Source organism: Galeopterus variegatus, unplaced genomic scaffold (genome assembly GCF_000696425.1).
Source record: "Galeopterus variegatus unplaced genomic scaffold, G_variegatus-3.0.2 Scaffold4258, whole genome shotgun sequence".
Lineage (NCBI taxonomy): Eukaryota > Metazoa > Chordata > Mammalia > Dermoptera > Cynocephalidae > Galeopterus > Galeopterus variegatus.
Genome location: NW_007730369.1, coordinates 29,146 through 51,047, shown reverse-complemented (window position 1 = coordinate 51,047; position 21,902 = coordinate 29,146). Strand labels below are relative to the sequence as shown.

The following is a 21,902-nucleotide window of genomic DNA, read 5'->3' as shown; positions in this document are numbered from 1 at the left end:
AAAAAAAAAAAAAAAAAAAAAAAAAAAAAAAGAATCAGTGAGAGTCCTTGGAGAACACACGGATACATCACGGACACAGCCGCAGTGTGTGTCCGGGAGACTGGAGCCATGGTGAGCATCCAGGAAGGCAGTGACACTGGGATGGTGCAGAGGCAGCAGTGTGGGACCAGCAGAGGTGTGAGGAGCCATGGGTAGCGCTTGCAGGAGGGAAACGAGGGCAGCGGGGGCAGAAATAAGAGTGGCAAGAGTGCTGTGTGCAGACCGCCGTCCACAGGAACAAAAGGTATTTCAGGAACAGTGATTAACAAGGACAACACCTCACCCCAGGCACTGAGCTATTCTAGTCTTGGGTTCATTTTCAGCTATGTAATAGCATCAAACTCAGGAAGCCATACTGACACAAACTATTCTCTTGATAATATTTACCAGGGAAACGAACAGACTCGCTGCTTTCCTCTAGAACAGTAATTGTGTGGGGTGTGCCAGTTCAGAAAAATTCCTACCCCAAACTTCTGATGCCACTGGCCTTCAGAAAGAGGACACAATTCCCAAGGTCCAGCTTCTTTCACCTTCTTTTCCAGCCTACTGTCGGCTCTTTCAATCAAAATATCTTTTTTTTTTTTTTTGTCCTTTTTGAGACCGGCCGCACCGCGCTCAGCCAGTGAGCGCTGTAAGCGCACTGGTCATCTCTATATAGGATCCGAACCTGCGGGGGGAGCGCCGCCGCACTCCCAGCGCCGCACCCTCCCGAGTGCGCTGCACCCTCCCAAGTGCGCCACGGGCTCGGCCCCAATCAAAATATCTAAACACAGGTGATCTACCAGCGTGAAATCACAATAACTGACCCATGGCACTACTAAAGGATGGGAGCTCAGGTTGGGGTTGTCCCGTGAGATTTGATGGCTACTGTCCTCTGCAACAATGGATTCACCATACAATCTCCAGACCAATGTCTGGTGGAGGCAGAACAAACCAGAAGGTGTGCCACCACCACTCGCAGCAGATGGCAGGCTAGGACAGTGCCAGCATCTGCTGCTCCCTCCCCTGCTCCCTACAAATCAGCACGGAAGCCCAACTCCACACTATTAGTAAATAACAAATACAGTAGATTTCTCCAATTTACGTCTTTCTTTATGACTTTTTATTCAGAGCATTTCAAAGTGCTCCTCCTCTCCTCTCTGCCTGACCATCCAAAGAAGATGACAAAACAGAGACTGAAGTCCAGGAGTCTCCGAGGCTCCGGGTCTGGAGGGGGGCCTGGAAATACCTGTGTACTGTGGCCCAGGTCTGGAGAGCGCTCGCTGTCGGAACTGTTGGTCCTCTCACTCAGGGGCTTGGAGAGCTGCCGCTCCTTCAGGGGCGTGCTCCTCTTCTGCCGGGGTGTGTGCACCCCTTCCACTTTGCTGCCAGGGACGTGGAAAGGAGGTGGTTAAACAGCCCCTCTAACCGTCAAGCTGCTCCCAGCCCAGACTCTCCCTAGGCCGTGGAGCCTATGCTAAGTACTGTCTCAGGTTTGTACCCTCTGCTTCCTTCCAATCTGGAGTACCTGGGGGAGGCAGAGCCCTGGAGATCCGTTTTGCTGGACTTCATGGGAGTTTTGACTTTCTCTGGCACAACCAGACTTGTACTTGCATCTCCAAACATGTCCTGGTCAGTGATTTCCTGCCACGGAGGAAAGCAAAGCAGCAGTGAAGGTTACTTCTCACTCGGTGACACCCAGAGGCCTCCTTGGAGTCTTCTCAGGGCCCTTACCATGGTGAGGAGAGTCAAGTGTTTGCTTTTTCTTCCCAGAAGTACTTACTTCTAAAACTCCTGCCTCACCTGATGGGGAAACTGCTGTTTAACCCACTGTGTGGGACACTGTAGGCTGCAATCAACTCTGCCCTTGACTTTACCAATGGTTTGTCAGCACGCAAGAGCAGACTCATGGTGTAACTTCTCTAGGAGAGAAGAAGGGACCCTATATGCATGTCCTAGCTCCCTGAAAAGCCACAGAAAAGGTGGTGGACCTCACCAAGGCACAGGCCTGTGATCTACAAAACCAGTGTGATTTGTAGCTGTGTTCCTCACCTTGACAAAGCCACCCTGCATCTGCCTTGGAACTCTCCCTCCCTTCCCCATCCGGATGCCAACTACTGTGCATCGCTATCCTGTCCTCCCCTCCTCCCACTTCCTGTGCATCCTCCTCTACCCTCACTCTCTTCCCTTCCTCCCACCTTCTGTGCCTCGTCGTCTGGCTCACTCTCCCCTCCTCCCACCTTTCTGTGCATCTTTCCTGCCCTCACTGGTCTCTAGGTTAGGTTACATTCCATGGGTAAGGATTTCAGGAAAAAGAGAATGCAGTACATTCACAAGCTTGCAGGTTCAGGCAAAATTTCCAGAGTAGTCCTGAAGATCTGGTCTTTTTGCCTTTATTTCTAAAGGTACAAATGTTATTTGAAATGGGTGAAATAGGAAACTGAACCATACATACCAGAGTGTCTGTTTCAGTCAAGCTGTCATCTTGGTTTTTAATCCAAGTAGATTTGACTTTTTCTAGAGCAGCCAATTCCATCTGCAAAAATCGTAATAATTAATTATCACTGATCCAAATAACTACCACACGAACTTCTTTTATTAGGTCCCTAAGAAGCTTAAAATACTTTCACTTAATCTTCAACCTTATAAAATCTTCAGGGCTTTCATTTTATGAAGCGGTATATTTTTGTGAAAACTAAGCTTTGGAGGGGTCAATTATTTTTTGTAATCATTAAGTCAGTAACAGTGAAATGGAAAACCCAGAGATTCTGACTCCCACAGGTATCACTAGGGAAGAGAAGCTCAAAGTTTAGATGGCTTTGCTATTGGATCCATTAAGTCTTTGGCCTTGGATTCAGTAAACGTCCTTGCCCAGGAGGGATATATAAGGCCTTCTTTACTTGTCAGAGAAAGGAAGATCTTATAGGTCGGGTCTTTAATTTTTAGACTAAAGATATCCATGGTAGCCAAGTATTTGGTAGCCAAGTTTTTGTTTGGTAGAAACATCCAGAAAACCCTCTAATAGACTATATTAAGCAAAAAGATACCCAATGTTAAGCCATTTGGGTGTGAATTAATTCTTCATTTGTCCCCAACTCTTACAGCATTTCTCATAAATGTTAAAAATTTACTTTGCAAATACAGATACATAATCAGATTTTTTACATTTGCTAATATTGCTTCTGGTCAAAGTCATGTAGGGAATGTACTGGCCTTAGTGATCTCTTTGTTTCTTGTAGGGAACCAAAGCAGTCAAAAGTATAAAGGATTTCCCACTTCCTTCCAATTACTCAAAGTCCTTTCTCTGAGTATATTATGTAACACTGAGAAACACCAGACTAACAAGTTTAGGGGATCACAGCAAATTAATGAACAAGAATTACAAAAGTAGGCTCCCTGTGTCATACTCTCAACCAGGGTTTCTCCATCTTGGCACCACTGACATTACGGGCTGGATCATTCTGTCACAGAGGCTGTACTGTGCATTGCAGGATGTTTAACAGCATCCCTTGCCTTTACTCACTAGATGCCAGTAGCAGCCCCTGACCCCCATATGTGACATCCAAAAATCATCGCCAAATGCAAAATCACACCCAGTTGAGAACCACAGCTTTAAGCCATCTGCAAGACTAACCCAACAAACTTTAGCCACACCCTGTGACCCCAGATCTTGAGATGGTTTGGCTTGTGTAATGGTTCACAGCTACACAGAACAGGCTGCCTCCAGAGTGCACATGTAGTTCATGCACATGTAGTTCATGCACACATCGTCTAAATCTAGAATCACGGAAAAGCCCCAGTCGGACCTAAGACTAAGGATGATTTCACTCAATTTTGGATCTTAGTATGACAAATGAATTAAGCATGGTTTTTTTTTTTTTCCTTTTTTTTTTTGTGACCGGCAACGGATCGCAACCCTCAGTGTCGCGCCCGTACTGGACCGGGACCGGCAACGGGATCGCAACCCTCGGGGTTGCACCCACACCTTGCTCAGCCAGTGAGCAGCCGCCGGTCTGTATGTGGGATCCGAACCCTTGGCGGGAGCGCCGCCGCGCTCCCAAGCGGCGCACTGTAGCAGTGCGCCACTGGGCCGGCCCGAATTAAGCATGTTTTAAAGAGAATGAGTTGGGGTGATAACACAGTTCTCTCTCTTTTTTTTAAGTAAAAGTTTATTTTTCCAATTTTTTTTATTGTGGTAAAATACCTATAACATAAAATGTACTACCTTAACCATTTTTAAGTATACAGTTTACTGGAATTAAGTACTTTAATATTATCATGCAACCACTGCCATTATCCTTTATCTCATAGAGGTGTCATGAGGATTAAAAAGGAGATAAAACGTAGACCATCACGTTCAGTTGGGAATATACAGAGAAGAAAACCCTCCCTCCCTGTGGGTGCTCTAAAACCAGGGCTGCTGGAATGATATGGCCACTGCAGATCACAATGACACTTAACAGATGACAGGCATCCATTTCAGGGAAGTCTCTATTGGCAAAGCATCTCTTCACACCCTAAGCTGTGACTGTGCTGTTTGAGGTGGAGGGCTCAGATTTAAGAAGGGACCAACATTGCCAAAAAGGAGTTTCTTGGGCCGGCCCGGTGGCGCACTCGGTAGAGTGCGGCACTTGGGAGCGTGGCGGCACTTCCGCCGAGGGTTCGGATCCCATACAGAGACCGGTCCGCTCACTGGTTGAGCGCGGTGCAGGCGCGACACCAAGGGTTGCGATCCTGTTACTGGTCATGAAAAAAGACAAAAAGGAAAAAAAAAAAAAGGTGTTTCTCTTCCAAGGCAGCACTGCCATTTTAGAGTTAGGATGCTTATATCATTACAACATCCAAAACACTTGCATATGAGTTTGAAGAAGATGGCTTTAAAAAATTATATGAATTAATTAGGTTCTTTTCATGTGCTTAAAGACCAAGTCCTCACTAGCACCTGTGTTACTATACTGTTTTCAGTTCACAGGCTTATGGCAAAGAGAATTTGGTTTTGTTTTTTTTAAAATTTAATTTAATTTATTTTTTTTTTACATTCTATGATGTTGTTGCAGAGCAGTTGGGAGGGAGAGGGAGAGGGGAAAGGGGAAGGAAATGTGCTGGGAGGTTTTAAAACAGTATGCCTGTTGTCAAGCCCTATGACAGCTACAGCATTGTTTGGCAAGGTTGCAACACTTGATAAAATCTTTTTCCCCCCAGCTTAATTAAGGTGCATATATATATATATATATGTGTGTGTGTGTATGTGTATATATACACACGTATGTATATGTATATATATGCTTTTTTTTGGGTGGCTGGCTGGTACCAGCATCTGAACCCATGCTCTCCCAAGTGAGCTAACTGGCCAGCCCCAAGGAATAACTGACAAATAAAAATTGCATATATTGGGCCAGCCCGTGGCTCACTTGGGAGAGTGCGGTGCTGATAGCACCAAGGCCACAGGTTCTGATCCTATATAAGGATGGCCGGTTAGCTCACTGGCTAAGCGTGGTGCTGGCAACACCAAGTCAAGGGTTGAGATCCTCTTACCGGTCATTTAAAAAAAAAAAATTGCATATATTTATGGTGTACACCATGATCTTTTGATATACATGTACACTGTATGAAATGATTAAATCAAGGAAATTAACATATCCATTTCCTGATAAGAGCTTTAACTTGGACTTCAAGACATTGTGTTGTACACAATAAACACATATAGCTTTATCTGTCAATTTAAAATACATAAATAAATAACTTTTAAAAATGTCTTTAACTTCGATTGGGCTTAGAGAGAAACTGCTGGCTATTTATTGACTCTTCCAGATGTCCCAGGAACAAACTCAAAACTTGTCCGAGTTTCTGTTCCCACTCCTATAAATACTGAAGGGCTTCTCTCACCAAAGGACCCTGAACACCAGCAGTGCTCTAGCTGTGTCGAACTGTTTGGCACTGGACACAGACCAGGCATCTCTTGAGGCTCCAGCGTCTGTAGCACTGTGCCCAGGGGCAGTGTTAGCTGCTGAGGAGTGTGTGCATGCTCATGTTTGTGAGGGACAAGAACAGGTAATATTTAGGCTATTGTCTTTATGAAGTATACTAGTCTCTAACACCGCTATTTACAGTGCTATGGAAACAGCAACATTCAGCAGCAGGCCGTACTGGCTGAAAGACTGCTTCTTGCAGCTGCCCTAACTGAAGCGTCGTCAGCGCCTACTGTTATCAGCTTGGAAAACCAAATTATGTTGCTACTGCGTGCTTGAATCTTGGGAAAACTCAACAACTACAATAATTTGTATCAGCAGAAACTCCTTCAGTGATAAGCTGAATTCTTTGAAAATACGGGGAACAAAAAGGAAGGTTAAAGGATGGCAGGGTAGCTCAGGTTGGTTAGGGTGCAGTGTTATTACACCAAGGTTGAGGGTTCATATTCCGATATTGGCCCACTGCCAAAAAAAGGGGGGGAAGATTAAGAAAAAGGATAAACAAACAAACAAACAACAATGGTAGGAATCAGGGAAGTGAGGACACTAAGTTGAGGCAGCTTGTGCGAGTCTGCCTACATACACAGTCTCATGTTTTTTCCTAATCCATTCAGAAGTTCTCCATGTCAGAGCACAGACTTGTTCTATCATTCTGAGAGCTTTTATACCAAAGGATTCCAAAACTCCACACCCACATCGAGACATATGGGGCTCTTCAAAATAGAAATATCAGCAGAGAACCAGCAAAGTGAGTCTGAAATGTGGCCAAGGGAACTAGAATTTGAAGGACTAATGGAAAATACATCAAGGCCCTATCAATTTTAGGAGTCCAAACTGAAATGGCTCTAAGGAATTAGAATAATAAAAACAGCAGCAGCTTACATTTACTGCACACTCCCCATGCAGTCAATCAATCAAGCTCACGCCACGCCGGAGGTTTGATCTGCATTATCTCACTGTACCTCCATACTACCTGTGAGGCATGTGCTTTTTACATGTACTTTGTAGATGAGGAAACACATGCTTGGTAAGTTGCCCAAGATCACACTGTCAGTGGGGTGATGTAGTCAAGATTCAAACTCATAAACTCCACCCTGCCCAAATCCGTTTTTTGTCTTAACAGGGGCCTTTAGGCCATCATATTGTAAAGACTCATACTCGACTGACTTTTCAGCTAACTGGGCTCCTACGCCAACACCATTACCTTACAAATAAGGCTCTTGAGGCTCACTGCGTCAAGGTGATTTTTTCTCTAAATTTTGTAAACCATGTAACTGAGACTAAACCTACAGCCTAATTCTATCAACCCAGAAACACCTTCATTAGTATAAAGTGTCTCTTACGGATTTAATAACAACAATTGCTAGCATTTTTGAGCATTCACAATTTGTTAGGTATTATGCCTAGTGCTTTTGGTCACTGTCTCAGTTAATAATTTAACTATATTTTGTTTCAGTAGAGCACCTGTTTGGAATTCCTAGAACACTGTGAAAGAGTTCTGCCTCGCCAGGTCCCAGGTTTTTTTCTAGTAGAGTTAAACCTTACACTTAATTCGAGATGGAATCTGGCTCTAGTGGCCAATGATCTGCTTGCGTGGACAGTGATGATTCAGCAGCGCCATTTGGCAGCCCTCAGTGAGGAAAAGCTGCTCCCAGCCACATCCTAAACACCAGTAGCAAATAAGTGAGGCCTCCTCAGCTCCAGATCATCACCAACTAGAGCTGGAAAGGTGCTGAGAGGGTGGGGGGGATTCTTGGTGTGGGTGCAGTTTTCCACCCCACATTTCCTCACTAACACCAGGCAGTGCCAGTGCTGCACCTTCACCAGGAAGAGGGATAGGCTGGAAGACAGCCCCACCTGGTGGCAGCAGGCAGAAAGGCAGTCCATGAGATGCCCCAGCAGATGCTGACGGTTTGCGCACACCTTCCAGGCACCCACCAGCCCTTCCACCAACATTTTGCTTTCAGAGTCTATAGGGCCTGGCATGCTTCATATTATCTCCTCACGATTAATTCCTAGTTGCAGAGTGAATTTTGTATTTCCTCTGGTGAATAAATGACTGTAAGCTTCATCTGCTAGTAAAACAGCAAGAACAGGAGGACTTAAAGGATTCAGTTTCTTTTATCTACAGAAAAGGCATTGGGCTTTCAACAGCAAACAATAAACTGCACTAAAATCATGCACAACATCCACTTGGCTTTAGTTGTAAACAAAGGGAAGAACAGCTTCCCAAGGCCTGAGAGTTTCAGCATCAACTTGGGTTCCTGCCTGAAAGCCACAGCTGGGAGGGGCCTCCCCAATGGGCAACAGAGCAGGGCCAGGGGATGCTGGGCTCTTGGGTGCTACAGTAGAGAGCCCCTCTTTCCTTCTGCTCATCAGGCAAGATAGAAACTAAATTCTAAATTTTCCAGGGCACTGCTCCCCTCTGTGAGTTTTCCACCCAATACAGCAGATTTACTGTCTCCTAAACAGATCTTGTGAGCTTCTGTGCCCCTTTATATCTGTTCTTTCCCCAGGCTAGAGTGCAGAGTCACTTACCACTGGTCAAATGCTTACTCCATGCCATACACTCGGCTACCATGTAAAGGAGGCTGAGGGAGAAGTTTTGAGGGACTGAGTGTTCTGGGAGGGAAGGCTCCATGCCATGGCAGGAAGAGACCAAAAAGAACACCCGACCAGACACAGCAACACCCTTAGAGAGCTAAGCTCCAGCCAGTGCTGAGATGAAAACTGAGGTTGAAATAAGATGAGACTGCTTTTCTGAGGTCACAAAATGAGCCATGATTGGTTAAGCCAAGGACCCAGAGTGCTAAGCCCCAACACGCCCACAGTCCCTTTCCCGCCCCTCATTGCCACTGGTCTTGCTCACAGGGCTGGTGGTGTCTTTTCCGAGGCTGCCCTTGCTGTTGAGGCTGCCAATCTCCGTCTGTGAGCTGGACTGCGACATCCCCTCAAAGAAGGGCCTGCAGCGAAGAAGCACAGCCAGGGTCAGTGGCCACCATGCTCAGAAGAGCAGCTTAGGCAGAGCTGAGTAGAGCCTTTGTCCAAGAAAGACCAACTCTCCTAGGCTTGTGGAAAGCCCGGTGAGGAAGGACATGGCAAGGGTGGAGAAGTGAGGCTTGGGTGGAGGGACTTCCAGAGAGTCCTATCAGGACTTTTGTCAGTTACACGCAAAACAGTGATCTTTACTTAGAGAGGTGGAGGTTCAGAAAGGATGAAGAACCAAGATTCCGTGGTAACGGAGGGGAGAGAGAGGGAGGGTGTTTGGGAGGCTGCTAGGGTCTAGGCAGGAGAGGTGTCAGGAAAGCAATCAGAGAGGTTTGGGACTCACTTGAGCTTGGGCTTCGGAGTGCTAAGGATGCTCTCTGTCTCCTCCATTTCAGGGCCACTGTCACTGGGATTATACATCTCCAGACTGTCGTACAGCTCATCCAAGTCCTCTTCCACCTCTCGTATCTGCTCACGGGACACATGCTCCAGCCCAAAGCCCACCTGTAGGGGAAAAAGATGTTTCAATTTGGGGTTGAATCCCTACTAACAATTATGGTAGAGGAGCAACTTCTTTTTCCTACATTCCCCCTTAAGCACATGCCATAGCTTCACACTTGTTGGAACAGTCTTGATGTCCTTTCTGTGATCCAACCCTGAGAGCAGAGATGTGGTGAGACCACCTATCCCTTTCAGTTCCTCCCCAAAGCTCCACACTACGGACCTGCATCAAGAAGAAAGGCTCAGTGCTAACTAACCTCTTCCGATGAATGGGCGCAAGAAAACCCGGGAGACCATGGCCCTGTGTGGGCGAGTTCTACCTTCCTCTACAGCCCACAGAAAGACAAAGAAATCTCTCTCAACAATTCTCATCTCCATGCCTTTTTCAGTCCACTGAGAAGCCTGTGAAAACTGGTACCAGGACTTCCAGAGCCCAGGGAAGAGACTGCTTCTGTGTGAATGGCCAATTCCTAGTTACTCAAGGGCTGACCGCTGAGGACACTTGCACTGCACAGGCTGATGCTCACTGATGCTCCCCTTGGGATATGAGGGGAAATGTGACGGTTTATTACTGATATCCCACACCAGAGGCTTGGTTATGAACCAATGGCTGGGTATAACTGTGCTACCCCTGTCTCCAAATACTGTGAGACTTCGAGCACTTCTTGAAAAGCCCTTCTTTCTCTTTTCAAGTAGCTTGGAGCCCTTCTTTCACTACCCTCTCCCTTGGGGCTCTACTGGGCATACAATGGGTAGCAGGAATCATAACCCCAGAATCCTGACTCCTAAGAATGAGAGGTGAAACTTAGGGAATTCTACTCACCCTTAACCTTGGGAGTAAGGGGCCGTACCTCATCTGAAACTTTAAACCGCTTCAGGAGAGCCACAAACTTCTGTTTGATGTTAGGTTGCTGCAGGGACAAATTGCACAACAGTTCTCAAATGACATCCACTGTGGTCAATTCAAGTCAACAAATACTGATTGAGAGCCCACTTTTGCAAAGAACTGAGAGAGGACACACAGATGGGAAGACACTGAGTCTCTGGTACTTACAGCCTACCAGGGAAGACAGGCACGTGTGTAACTAATTCCAGTGTGGTCGCTAGTGCTCTGGGCACAGCTGGGAGGAAGAGTGCTCATGTACCCGAGGTGCTCCACCACCCACACCCTGATTATTCCCAAATGTACAACTCCAGCTCATGCTTTTCTCTTGTCCTTCTGATCCATGGTGCCAACTGGAGATTTTCACCTGCATATACATACCACAGGCACCTCAAACTCAACATTTCCAGAATGAAATTCATCACCTTCTCCTTGCACTGGGAGGGGTCCCAGTTACTGATATCACCAATCCACCCAATCATCTGCATCTACACTGGAGTCTCTCCCCTCCCTTTTACCCCATAGCTCCATGCTGGCTAACTCCCACACTCTTTTCCATCTGTAACACCACTGCCTTCAGCAAGGACTTTCTCTTTGCATCTTTCCGGGATCACTGCAACAGCCTTCCACCAACACTCCACCCTTTGCTGGCTAGTTTCCAGTCTCGTTCCCTCCACAGTCCACAGTGGTCTTTCCAAATGCAAATCTGATCATGTTACCCTCCAACTCAGAAGTCTTCAATCGGCTGCCACTGCCTAGAGAACAAAGCTTAATAGTCAGGCCTGTAAGTATCTGAGGGCTAGTTCTGCCTGTCTCATGTCACCATTCAACCCCTCACAGCCTATAGTCAAATAGAAACTAACTGCTTTCAGTTCTCGGAAAAGACTGCATGCTGTTGTACTGGGCCTTTATATATGGTATCTTCTGCCTTGAATAAAAATTTTCTCCAAATCCACTTGATGAAATTCTATTGCTATGGTTTGAATGTATCCCCCAAAGTTCGTGTGTTGGAAACTTAATCCCCAATGCAACAGTGTTGGGAGGTGGGGCCTAATAAGAGCCCCACCTTAGGTCTTAAGGGCTCTGCTCTCATGAATGGATTAATGTTGTTATCATGGGAGTGGGCTAGTTATTACAAGAGTGGGCTTATTATACAAAGAAGCTTGGTCCCTCTTGATCTCTTGCTTTCTCTTACCCCGTGATGCTTTCTACCATGTTCTGACGCAGCAACAATGGCCTCACCAGAGGCAGCCCCTTCATCTTGGACTTCCCAGCCTCCAGAATCATGAGCCAAATAAACTATTATTTATAAATTAACCAGTCTGTGGTATTCTGTTATAGCAGCACAAAATGGGCTAAGGCACCCATTTCTCAGCATCTCATCCATGAAGCTGTCCTGGCACTCCTGGTCACAGGTGACCACTTTCCCTTTAGTGTCATCACTGTCCCTTATGCAAAAGCCTGTCTTAAGGCACCTGTCCTACTGTAGCTATTTGTTGAGATGTGTCCATGTCACTAGACACTGTATGCTCCTTGATGGCATGGACTGGGCCTCACTTATCTCTCTGTCTCCAACTCTGGGCAGAATGCTTAGCTTGTGGCCATTAAGTATTTCTTGCCTGAACGACAGACTCACCACCTGGGAATGGAAGCAGCTAACTTGCAAGTAAGACTGATAGGCCTCCAAGAAATGGCAAAAAAGGCATTCACAGTGGAGGAAAAAACGTGGGTTCACTATGATCAAGAAGCACGAGACATATTCAGAGAAGAGCCAGGAGATGCGCATGTCCGGAACAAAGTGTGAGAAGAATGCACGTGCACAGAGGGAGGCAGGAACTGAAGGGCGGTTACCAAGTCTCTGGACACACAATTGGAAAGTGTTCACAGCTTTAAAAAAACCTTTGGAGGAGCAGATACCAATAGAAACACTGAACTCTGTTCGTGTACCTGGGTGACTCTATGGAAGAGACCATAAAAAAGGTGACTTATAAAGCTCCAGATAGCAATGCTTGGGAAGAAAATAGGGCCTCTTTGTGGTTAGAGAAAGAAAGAAAAACTTAGCCAAAGGAACTTCAAGAGAAATAGATCCTATAGCTACTCCCCATTATCAGAGCACAATGGTGGTAAGGTGTTTGAGGCTCTGGTGACATGCCTTACCTGGTCTATTTTGGAGTGCCAATCACAGGTTAGATACCTGAGGACAGAGAAACAGTTCTCCCACTCCCTAGTCACTGACTGGATGGGAAAATCGAGGTCATAGTCTTGAGGATTTACACTGAAGCCCAGCGACACCTCAGGATGATTGAAGAGATGACAGCGTGGTTTCACGGTGGGACACAGGCTCGGATACAACAGTTTCGGAAGGTCTGGCCTACATTTCACCCCTGAAGGGAATAGGAATCTCTGTTCTTTTTTTTTTTTAAGATAACTGGTAAGGGGATCTTAACCCTTGACTAGGTGTTGTTAGCACCACGCTCTCCCAAGTGAGCTAACCGGCCATCCCTATATAGGGATCCAAACCCATGGCCTTGGTGTTATCAGCACCACATGCTCCCAAGTGAGCCATGGGCCGGCCCTGGAATCTCTGTTCTCAGGGTGTCGGTCCCTACGCTAGCTCTGCCCGGGAGAGAATCAGGAGGACTCTGGGAGAAAATGAAAGTGAATTTCTCTTCTAAAACTCTCCCAGCACTTTGACTCTTCAGCACAAGACTCCAGAGTCAGTCACAGTTTACCTAGGAATTCAGGCTTTTAGCTTCTCAGTCCAGGACTCGAATTTCACCAAAAATAGTGACTCTGAAGGAAATCTTATGCAGGAGACATAATCCAAAGGCATTTGGTCTCCAAGGTTATGGATCCATTAAGGCAGGAACTATATCTAATGTAATTAAACCTTATCAAACCCAGAGTTACTGGTGGGTGTATCCAAGTATTAGCTTATTATTTCTAGGTAAGTTCAACAAATGACTAAAAATAGTGATACTCTTAGAAAGAACTGGCTTTATCTCTGTAGGGAACAGTACATAATTTGAAGTAATCACCTAGAAAAGGGAGGTTGAGTGTCTGAGATGTTCTGTTCCCTGAGGAACCATTATCTGTTCCAAATACTTTTTTTTTTTTTAAAGAAAGATGACTGGTAAGGGGATCTCAACCCTTGACTTGGTGTTGTCAGCACCACGCTCACCCAGTGAGCCAACCAGCCATCCCTATATGGGATCCGAACCCGCGGCCTTGGTGTTATCAGCACCACACTCTCCCGAGTGAGCCACGGGCCGGCCCATATCTGTTCCAAATTCTAAAGCAAGTGTTCTCCACCCTATGACAACCTGAAGAATATAACACCCTTCTCTCAGTAATAGTGGTTCCCTACAACAGTGATTCTTAACTGGGTGGTGGTGGGGGATTAGGAGGGGTGCATCAGAATCTTGATGGTATAGCCATGTGTACACAGATTTCAAAATTCCCCCATTTAAGTTTGAATACACCACTCCTACCCTACCCCCAAATTGAAGATCTCAGCTACACCATCCTCTTGACTTCTGATGCTCACCCTTGTGATGGCAGAGGCTGAAGTCAGCTTCCTCCGGGTTTTCTTTACTTTCCTTAGATCCTCATCTTCATAGAACAGGTCCTGATGGACAGGGGGAGACAGTGAGGCTGGAGACAGCAGGAGCTTCTCACACACTCCACATGAGGAACTGTACAAAGTTACCTGCCCATGCAATGGATCATCACTGCCTTCCTGTTCTGATGAGAAACTCTCCTCCTCTTCCTCAGAATAATTGTCAATATCAGGAGAACGATCTGGAACAGACACCTTAGTAAGATAACAATGCAATGGAAGATCTGGTCTAAGAGACTTTAATGGACTGGAATCAGTGGCTCTTCTCGGGTGGAAATTGGCTGGGGTAGAAGGGAGGACCATGGCTATGGCCGTGTTTTGTTTTGGGGGATCTCTAAATTTCTCTTCCCTAGAGTATTTCAGGCACTATCTTGCTCAGTTTCCCCAGGACGGAGATCAGAGGATGGGCCCTTCTCCATCCACAGGGTCTCCAGTCACTGCATATATCTCACCAGACAGCTTGGATTTGATTCCTTCGTGGTCAATGGGCTGGCTGGACAGGGAGTAGATCTTTATTTCTGCTACAGGCACAGAGACATCCTTCACGTTGCTGTGCAGGCCGAGCACCAGAGCACCTTCATTAGGGTGCTGCATCACCTGAGATTAAAGAGCGGCGGTGGAAGCATCTTATTATGGAGAGGTCCGGAGTTGTCATTTTCACAGATCCAAATGAACATGCAAGCCAACGGCAATGGCACTCTGCTAATACATTTTCTTTCTCACTTCCAAAACCAAGCCCACTGTCCTCCTATTGCCTTCAAGACCTTACTTACTTCTCCAGCAGTGCCAGCTGTTGGTCAGGGCCATGTGCCTACAGAAACAGTCAAGGCCTGAGATTGACAACGATTGTTAACCTCTAGGACTACATTTTACTTAAAGTCCTTCAAAGAGAAATTAGTTCTCAAGGCTGGGTGAGGCCAGGCCTACAGATGGTGGTTGCCTGAACCTGGCAATGAGGAAAGAGCTATAGAATATGGGGAAATGGTGGGGCTTGACACAGCTGGGGAAATGGGGTGTTGACCTTAATTCACTCCCTCCCCCAGTCTTTTGTACTGATACAGAACCTGAAGAGGACAGAATAATGGGCTGGGACTATTTCATATATCCTATTATGGCCGCATTTTTTTCCTATTTAATTCACTAAAGTACAGAAATAATTTTTAAAAGTAATTTGTGGCTCCTTTCTTCTTCCCTTTTGTCAAGGCTGAGAGGATTTGTCTGGCATAAAGGAAAACTGCACAAATAAGCAAACATACTGAGAATAATGGGAGCCTAGTTTCTTACTATTCAAGAAGGGAGTTAGAAATATGGAAAGGGGAAAAGTTAGAGTGAGCCCAATGCGCTGGAATTGAAACTACTGACGTATGCTCATGGTTAGACAGACACAGAGACAGGTACAATTTGTGTGTGTGTATGAGCACATATACATTTATATACATATATTTTCTAGCTCTGTCTGCTGAGAGGGAGCAGAAGCAATGATACTCCAGTTGGGGAAATGAGGACTCCTAGTACCCAGATCTTGGTTTTTAAATACCATTCTCCACTAAAAAGAACCAGGGCTCTTCAGAGAATCAGCTCACTCCAGGGCTGGTTCAGGGTAAACACAAAACAGGCCTGGAATATTTTGTTCCAGAAAATAAGGAAGTATGTAAAGAATGATGGGACGTATCAAAAAAGACACAAGAAGCCAGCTTGAAAGGGCTCCCACTGGCCAAATCTGAGACAATACGAGCAACAAAGTAAAAAATGATAGTAGCAGATTAAACCCCATCGAATAAAACAGGAATCCACAGGTCTATAACAGATACAAACAAATGCATCAATCAGTAAATGGGGAAGAAGGGAAAGCTCTATCTTACAATAGAAAGCCAACTAATAAATGAAGAAGAAATGGTGGGATTAGAAATTCAGTTTAGCAAGCATCGAAGTAATAACCAGTTCAGGCAAGAATCATCCACGGATGCTAAAACTAGTTGGTGAAAACATGAGAAGGAAAAAAACAGTTACATAGTCTCAAAATATCTCTCCATAAATATTTATAAACATTTTTTGACTAATAAGTACAAAATATTTATTAATTAATTTTATAGTGAAAAAACCTTGCAGACACCACCTTAACCAAGTGATAAAAGTTAATATCATCAGTAAGGAAACAAATTACCATCCAGTGCTGCTTCTGGGGCACTGAGAAGAACAAGGTGCTACTTCTGTGCTAATTCTGCCAAAAATGCATAAACTCAATCTAACCTTGAGACATCACACAAACCTGGACTGAGGAATGTCCAATAAAGTAACCAGCCGATAGTCTTAAAAAGTGTCAAGGTTGGGCCGGCCCGGTGGCGCACTGCTACAGTGCGCCGCTTGGGAGTGCGGTGGCACTCCCGCCAAGGGTTTGGATCCCACATAACAGACTGGTTCCCGCTCACTGGCTGAGCGAGGTGCGGGCGCAACGCCGAGGGTTGCAATCCCGTTGCCGGTCCCGGTCCGGTACGGGCGCGACACTGAGGGTTGCGATCCGTTGCCGGACACAAAAAAAGACAAAAAGGAAAAAAAAAAGTGTCAAGGTCTGAAAGAAAAGGAAAATCTAGAGATTGTTGTACACGGAAGGAAACTAAAGAGACCTGACAACCAAATGCAATGTGTAATCCTAGATTAGATCTTGGGCCTAGAAAGAATATTATTGAAACATCTGATGCATCCAAATTGGGACTGTGGGTTAGATGGTAATCTAAATCAATGTTAATGTCCTGATCTTTATGGTGGTACAGTGTTTACATAGGAGAATATTCTCATTTTTAGGAAATTAACATATCACAGGATTTAATACTTAATGAGGCATCATGCCTGCAACTTACTCTTAAATGGTTCAGAAAAGAAAATAATATGCATAAATATATATATATATATGGAAAGAAAAAGGCAAATGTGGTAATGTTAACAACTGAAGAATTTGGGTAAATCTGGCATAGGAGAATTCCTTATACTATTCACATGACTTTTCCATAAGTTTGAAATTATATTTTAAAAAGTTATAGGGGCTGGCCCCGTGGCGTACTCGGGAGAGTGCAGCACTTGGGAGCGCAGCGGTGCTCCCGCCGCCGGTTCGGGTCCTATATGAGGATGGCCAGTGCGCTCACTGGCTGAGCGCGGTGTGGGCGACACCAAGCCGAGGGTTGCGATCCCCTTACCCATCACAAAAACGACAAAAAAAAAAAAGTTATAGAAAAAACTTGTGAGGTAGAAAATACTTGATAAAAATAAGTATATCCTGAATTTCCAGTAGAATAATTAACTTGTGAAATAAAATTAAACACTTAGCCAGCATGCTGGGAAAAACATTTGCTGGGTTCAAACAGCTGGGCCTAGTAGCTCTCCTGGGCTCTCTGACTTAAAGGCCGACAGTTTGGAGACTGTGTTCTGCTCACCTCTGCCATGTTTATGAGTCCCACAGCCAAGGTCTTATAGCCCAAAATAGTCCGGTTCTTGTAACGCTTTCTCCTCTGCAACATGATCTGCAGCTTGTTGGCATCTCGCTTAAGGAAATGAGGGTACTATGGAGTACAGAACAGAGTGGAGCACAGTTAATAAGCAATTGGGTCCTTGGTGGGTTCTGGTCCTGCTAAAGGATACACAATCTTTCTGTGCTTTAGTTTCTCCCATCTGTAAAAGGGGGGGTGGGTGCTACAGGTTGTGTGCCCCCAAAGTTCATGTATTGCAAACTTGATCTCCACTGTAACAGTGTTAAGAGGGTGGGAAATCCAACTATGGTATTTGAGATGGAGCCTTTGCAGTGACTGGATTGTGAAGACTGTGCCCTTGTGAATGGACTGTAATGGGCTGATGATTTAATGGCCCTGTCATGGGTGTGGTTCTGATGGCTTTATAAGATAGCAAGTAAGAAGGTCAGCTCTCTCTTGCTCTCGTCATTGCTTGCCATGTAATAAGCTGGTCACCATGAGTCTCTGTATAGAGTTCCTACCAAGAAGAAGGCCCTCACCAGAGGTGTTCCTGGACCAGGGACTTCCCAGCATCCAAAACTGTAAGAAATAAATTTTGTTTCTTTATAAATTACCCTGTCTCATGTATTCTGTTAAAAGCAACAGAAATGGACTAGTACAGGGGGTTTAGGGTGTGAAAGGAGAACCACTAAATTGCTGCTGGAAGGGGCTGATTCTGCTTTGTGCCTGGCTTCATTCCACAGTTCTGGAGTCCACACATGTTCAGAAAACTTCCTCTTTTCTTGCCATCTAATCAAGTGTTTTCTCCACGCTTTTCAATTTGGGCTACTGGTATTACCATGAAAGAGAGAGCGACACACACTAGGAGGGATAAGGAGAAGAGAAGGATGGAGATTACCATGTGGGGCAAAATGAGACTGAAGGGAGTGCACTCCACTGGGGTGCTGTGGATTACTAAGGAGAGGTGACGTGGCTGAGCACAGTAGGACAGCTGTGGCATAGTAGATGGCTAACAGCATTACCTAAGGCAAGGAAAAGGAAGAATGAGCCCTGGCATACTTTTCAGCAGCCTACCCAGGTCTCAGCACCATTACTGTGGCTGCCTAAGGGATTGCTTTGGCCTTCCAGGCTAGCCACAAACCTCTAGGTAACTTGTATTCATTCCTGACCAAGTTGGGCAATGGCTGCTCTTGGATAAAAGCTTCCAAGTTAGAAGAGGACTGTTTGGGAACTAGACTGGATATGGTATATTAGGGACCTAAAATTTAGTAGATTCTCACCTGAAGGGAGAAGGTTAATTGGAGCTCTGTTTCCACCAGTCCACTAGCTGGAAGGATGATCTCGTTGGAGCGAAGAATCCTTTTTGAACCCTGAAACCAAGAAAAAACCCTGTCAAAACTGGGTCACCAAAAGTTACACCAATAGAAATTCTATGTTTGCAAACGACTTCTAAATTCTATCAACATTTTTACCAGTCCAAATATTTCATCAGTCTTTGCTGTACTTATTTGAATCAAGCCACCACCTTAGGTATGATTTCACATGTATTATGCTGCAGGGTTCATAAAGGGTTTTCACAGACAAATGACTTGTTATGCAGTTGAGTTCTCCCGGTACTCCTGAGGAGGCACTGTAAGGTGTGTACGGCCTGCCCCGCTCACCTCGGCCTCCCTTCCTTCCCCTCTGACTGACTCTTCAGCTGAGCTGTCTTGTCTTTGGGCCTTTTCACATGCTTTTATTCTCTTCTTGGGTGTTCTTCTTTGCTTCTGTACACAGTTAGCCAACGCACCTTTCAGGTCTCAGCTTAGATGTAATTCTTTTCCAGGAACATTCCCTTTTAGACCTTCCTCCCACAACCTAACCCTGGATTAGACACCCCTCTTACTGCTCGTTACTTCTTGCAGTAAACTTTCAGCTCCATGAGACAAAGATATGCCTTGTTCTGTATGAATCCTGGTACATGGTAGATGGTAAATAAATACTGTTGAATAAATTTGTCTAAAAAGAACCACATAACCAGCTTTAAAATTAGTAGCAATAATTTTAAAAAATTATACTATTCAAAGTTGGTAAGGATGTGGTGAGATTTGTAAACTCATTCACTGTTTAAGGCAAAGTAAAACAGGACAACCCTTTTAGAAAGAAGCCCGGTAAAAAAGAAATATCTATATTCAAATAGTATAATCCAAGGAAATGAACTCTGATAAAATGATTATTAAAAAGGAAAAAAAATCATACAGAAGGAGCTGTTCATTAAAGCATTGTTCATAGTAACAAAATATTCTTGAGCAGCTCATCTCTCATCTTTCTTCTGCAAAAACTGCTTATTACTCTAGGGAACATTTCTGCAGAAGTGGTTCTATGTTGTGATGCTGACCCTTAGGAGAGAATTCCACACATGAAAAAATGCCTTAGCCACTCATGAGGCAAAATGAGCCCAGGAAGGTGGATCCCCTATAGTTATGTTGGCCTACAGTGAAGTTGTCTGAGGGTAGCAGTGACTGGGGAAAGGCTGGGTACAACATCGGCAGAAGCATGCAGTCGGCCTCAACACAAGACAGGCACTCAGGACACCTGGAAGCTCGAGGGCTGCAGTGACATCTGAAGACTGAGTGCTTCAAATAAATAAACTGTCCCCCTCCCTCACAAGACCCACACATTTATGACATTTATGTCCCGAGTGGAAATCTGAACACTGGCGAGATATTTGGTGATATTAAGGGTTTTATTTTAGGTATGGTAAAGGTACTCTAGTTATGTCTTAAAAGTGTGCCTACATTTTTGAAATACATATTGAAGTATTTGTGGATGAAATGTTATAATAATAATAATAATAATAATAATACTGGCAAAGGGAAATGGGTGGGGGTACAGATGAAACAAGACTGGCTACCAGTTGATAACCACTGGAGCTTGGTAATGGGGACATGGGAGTTGTAGCATACCATTCTACTTTTGTTTATGTTTGAATTTTTTCTAAAATACAAAGTTGAAAAAATATAATCAGTGCTTAGGATTCTTTTAAGATCCTGGGCTCAGAGTAAATGCTCTCCTGGTCAAGTTCTGTGCTGCCAAAAATGATACATCTGAAAAGGCCAGCTATATGCTAAATATGCAGCCAAGTGGGCTGGCCGGTTAGCTCAGTTGGTTAGAATGCAGCCAAACAAACAAACAAACAAATAAATAAATATGTAGCCAAGTGGAAAATGCCCTACCTCCTTAAATTTCTTTTAAAAAAAGTTAAGAGAAAAATCCTGCATATGAATTAAAGTTAGATATACAGATGCTTTATTTGTTTTCCTGGGGAACATGTCCTAAGGTATTAAGCTCTGACTGGAAGAAAGCCTGAATCTCAAAGAACACACACAACAACATAAAAAAAGCTCTATGGAGTCCACAATAAGTTTTAAGAGTATAAAGGGGTCTTGGGACCAAAAAGTTTGAGAACAGCTGATACAGCTGTTGTACTTAATTCTTCCAACAACCCTGTTTCTTAGAAAGCTTAAGTAACATGGTCAAATAGTTGAGTCAAAGATCAAAGTTGGCTCTTCTGAATCTAGGGCTCTGTTCTACAAACACCCAAGGCTCCATGGCTAAGCTGTACAAAGACCCATTCACCCACTCTCTTCCCCACTCTGAAATACACATGGGCCTATATATGTATGTGTGCACGTGTGGGTGCAGTATTACAGAAAAGAGTGGCATAAAAGAGCTGCACAATTGAAATCTGTGAGTTGAAATTAAAAGGCATGTGGAAGGCCACTGGTTGTCAGGGCACATATGTACATGTACTTCCAAAGACACTGTTACACCTGTATGTGGCATATCTACGTAGGAAAGAGCTGTGGATGGTATGAGTGTAGTGTGTATTTTTAGTGGTTTAAGATGGGAATAAGTGAGAAAGGACTGAAACTAGGGTCAAAAACTAATCTGGTTAGGCACGAATGACAGCATTTGCTGCTAATTACAGGTTGATTATTAAACTTAGAAAATTAAAAGTGATGGACTGTTTTCTATAGAAGAAATCACGTATAATAAATAAATAAATAAATAAATAAATAAATAAATAAATAAAATTTAGCTCTAAAAAGTAANTTGAAATCTGTGAGTTGAAATTAAAAGGCATGTGGAAGGCCACTGGTTGTCAGGGCACATACGTACATGTACTTCCAAAGACACTGTTACACCTGTATGTGGCATATCTACGTAGGAAAGAGCTGTGGATGGTATGAGTGGTGTGTATTTTTAGTGGTTTAAGACGGGAATAAGTGAGAAAGGACTGAAACTAGGGTCAAAAACTAATCTGGTTAGGCACGAATGACAGCATTTGCTGCTAATTACAGGTTGATTATTAAACTTAGAAAATTAAAAGCGATGGACTGTTTTCTATAGAAGAAATCACGTAAAATAAATAAATAAATAAATAAATAAATAAATAAATAAATAAATAAATAAATAAATAA

The 21,902-nt window shown here is 44.4% G+C and overlaps 1 protein-coding gene across 1 annotated transcript in view; it reads right to left on the bottom strand.

Moving 5' to 3' along the window:
- The window catches only part of PACS1 (phosphofurin acidic cluster sorting protein 1), a 43,364-nt gene that overhangs the window by 11,614 nt on the left and 9,848 nt on the right, over window positions 1-21,902 (bottom strand). The window contains 11 exon segments of the mRNA XM_008587163.1: window positions 1,268-1,403; window positions 1,547-1,662; window positions 2,474-2,554; window positions 8,857-8,950; window positions 9,319-9,479; window positions 10,328-10,387; window positions 13,907-13,987; window positions 14,069-14,160; window positions 14,431-14,575; window positions 17,407-17,532; window positions 18,720-18,809. Of these exon segments, the coding sequence (XP_008585385.1) occupies window positions 1,268-1,403; window positions 1,547-1,662; window positions 2,474-2,554; window positions 8,857-8,950; window positions 9,319-9,479; window positions 10,328-10,387; window positions 13,907-13,987; window positions 14,069-14,160; window positions 14,431-14,575; window positions 17,407-17,532; window positions 18,720-18,809 (1,182 nt within the window).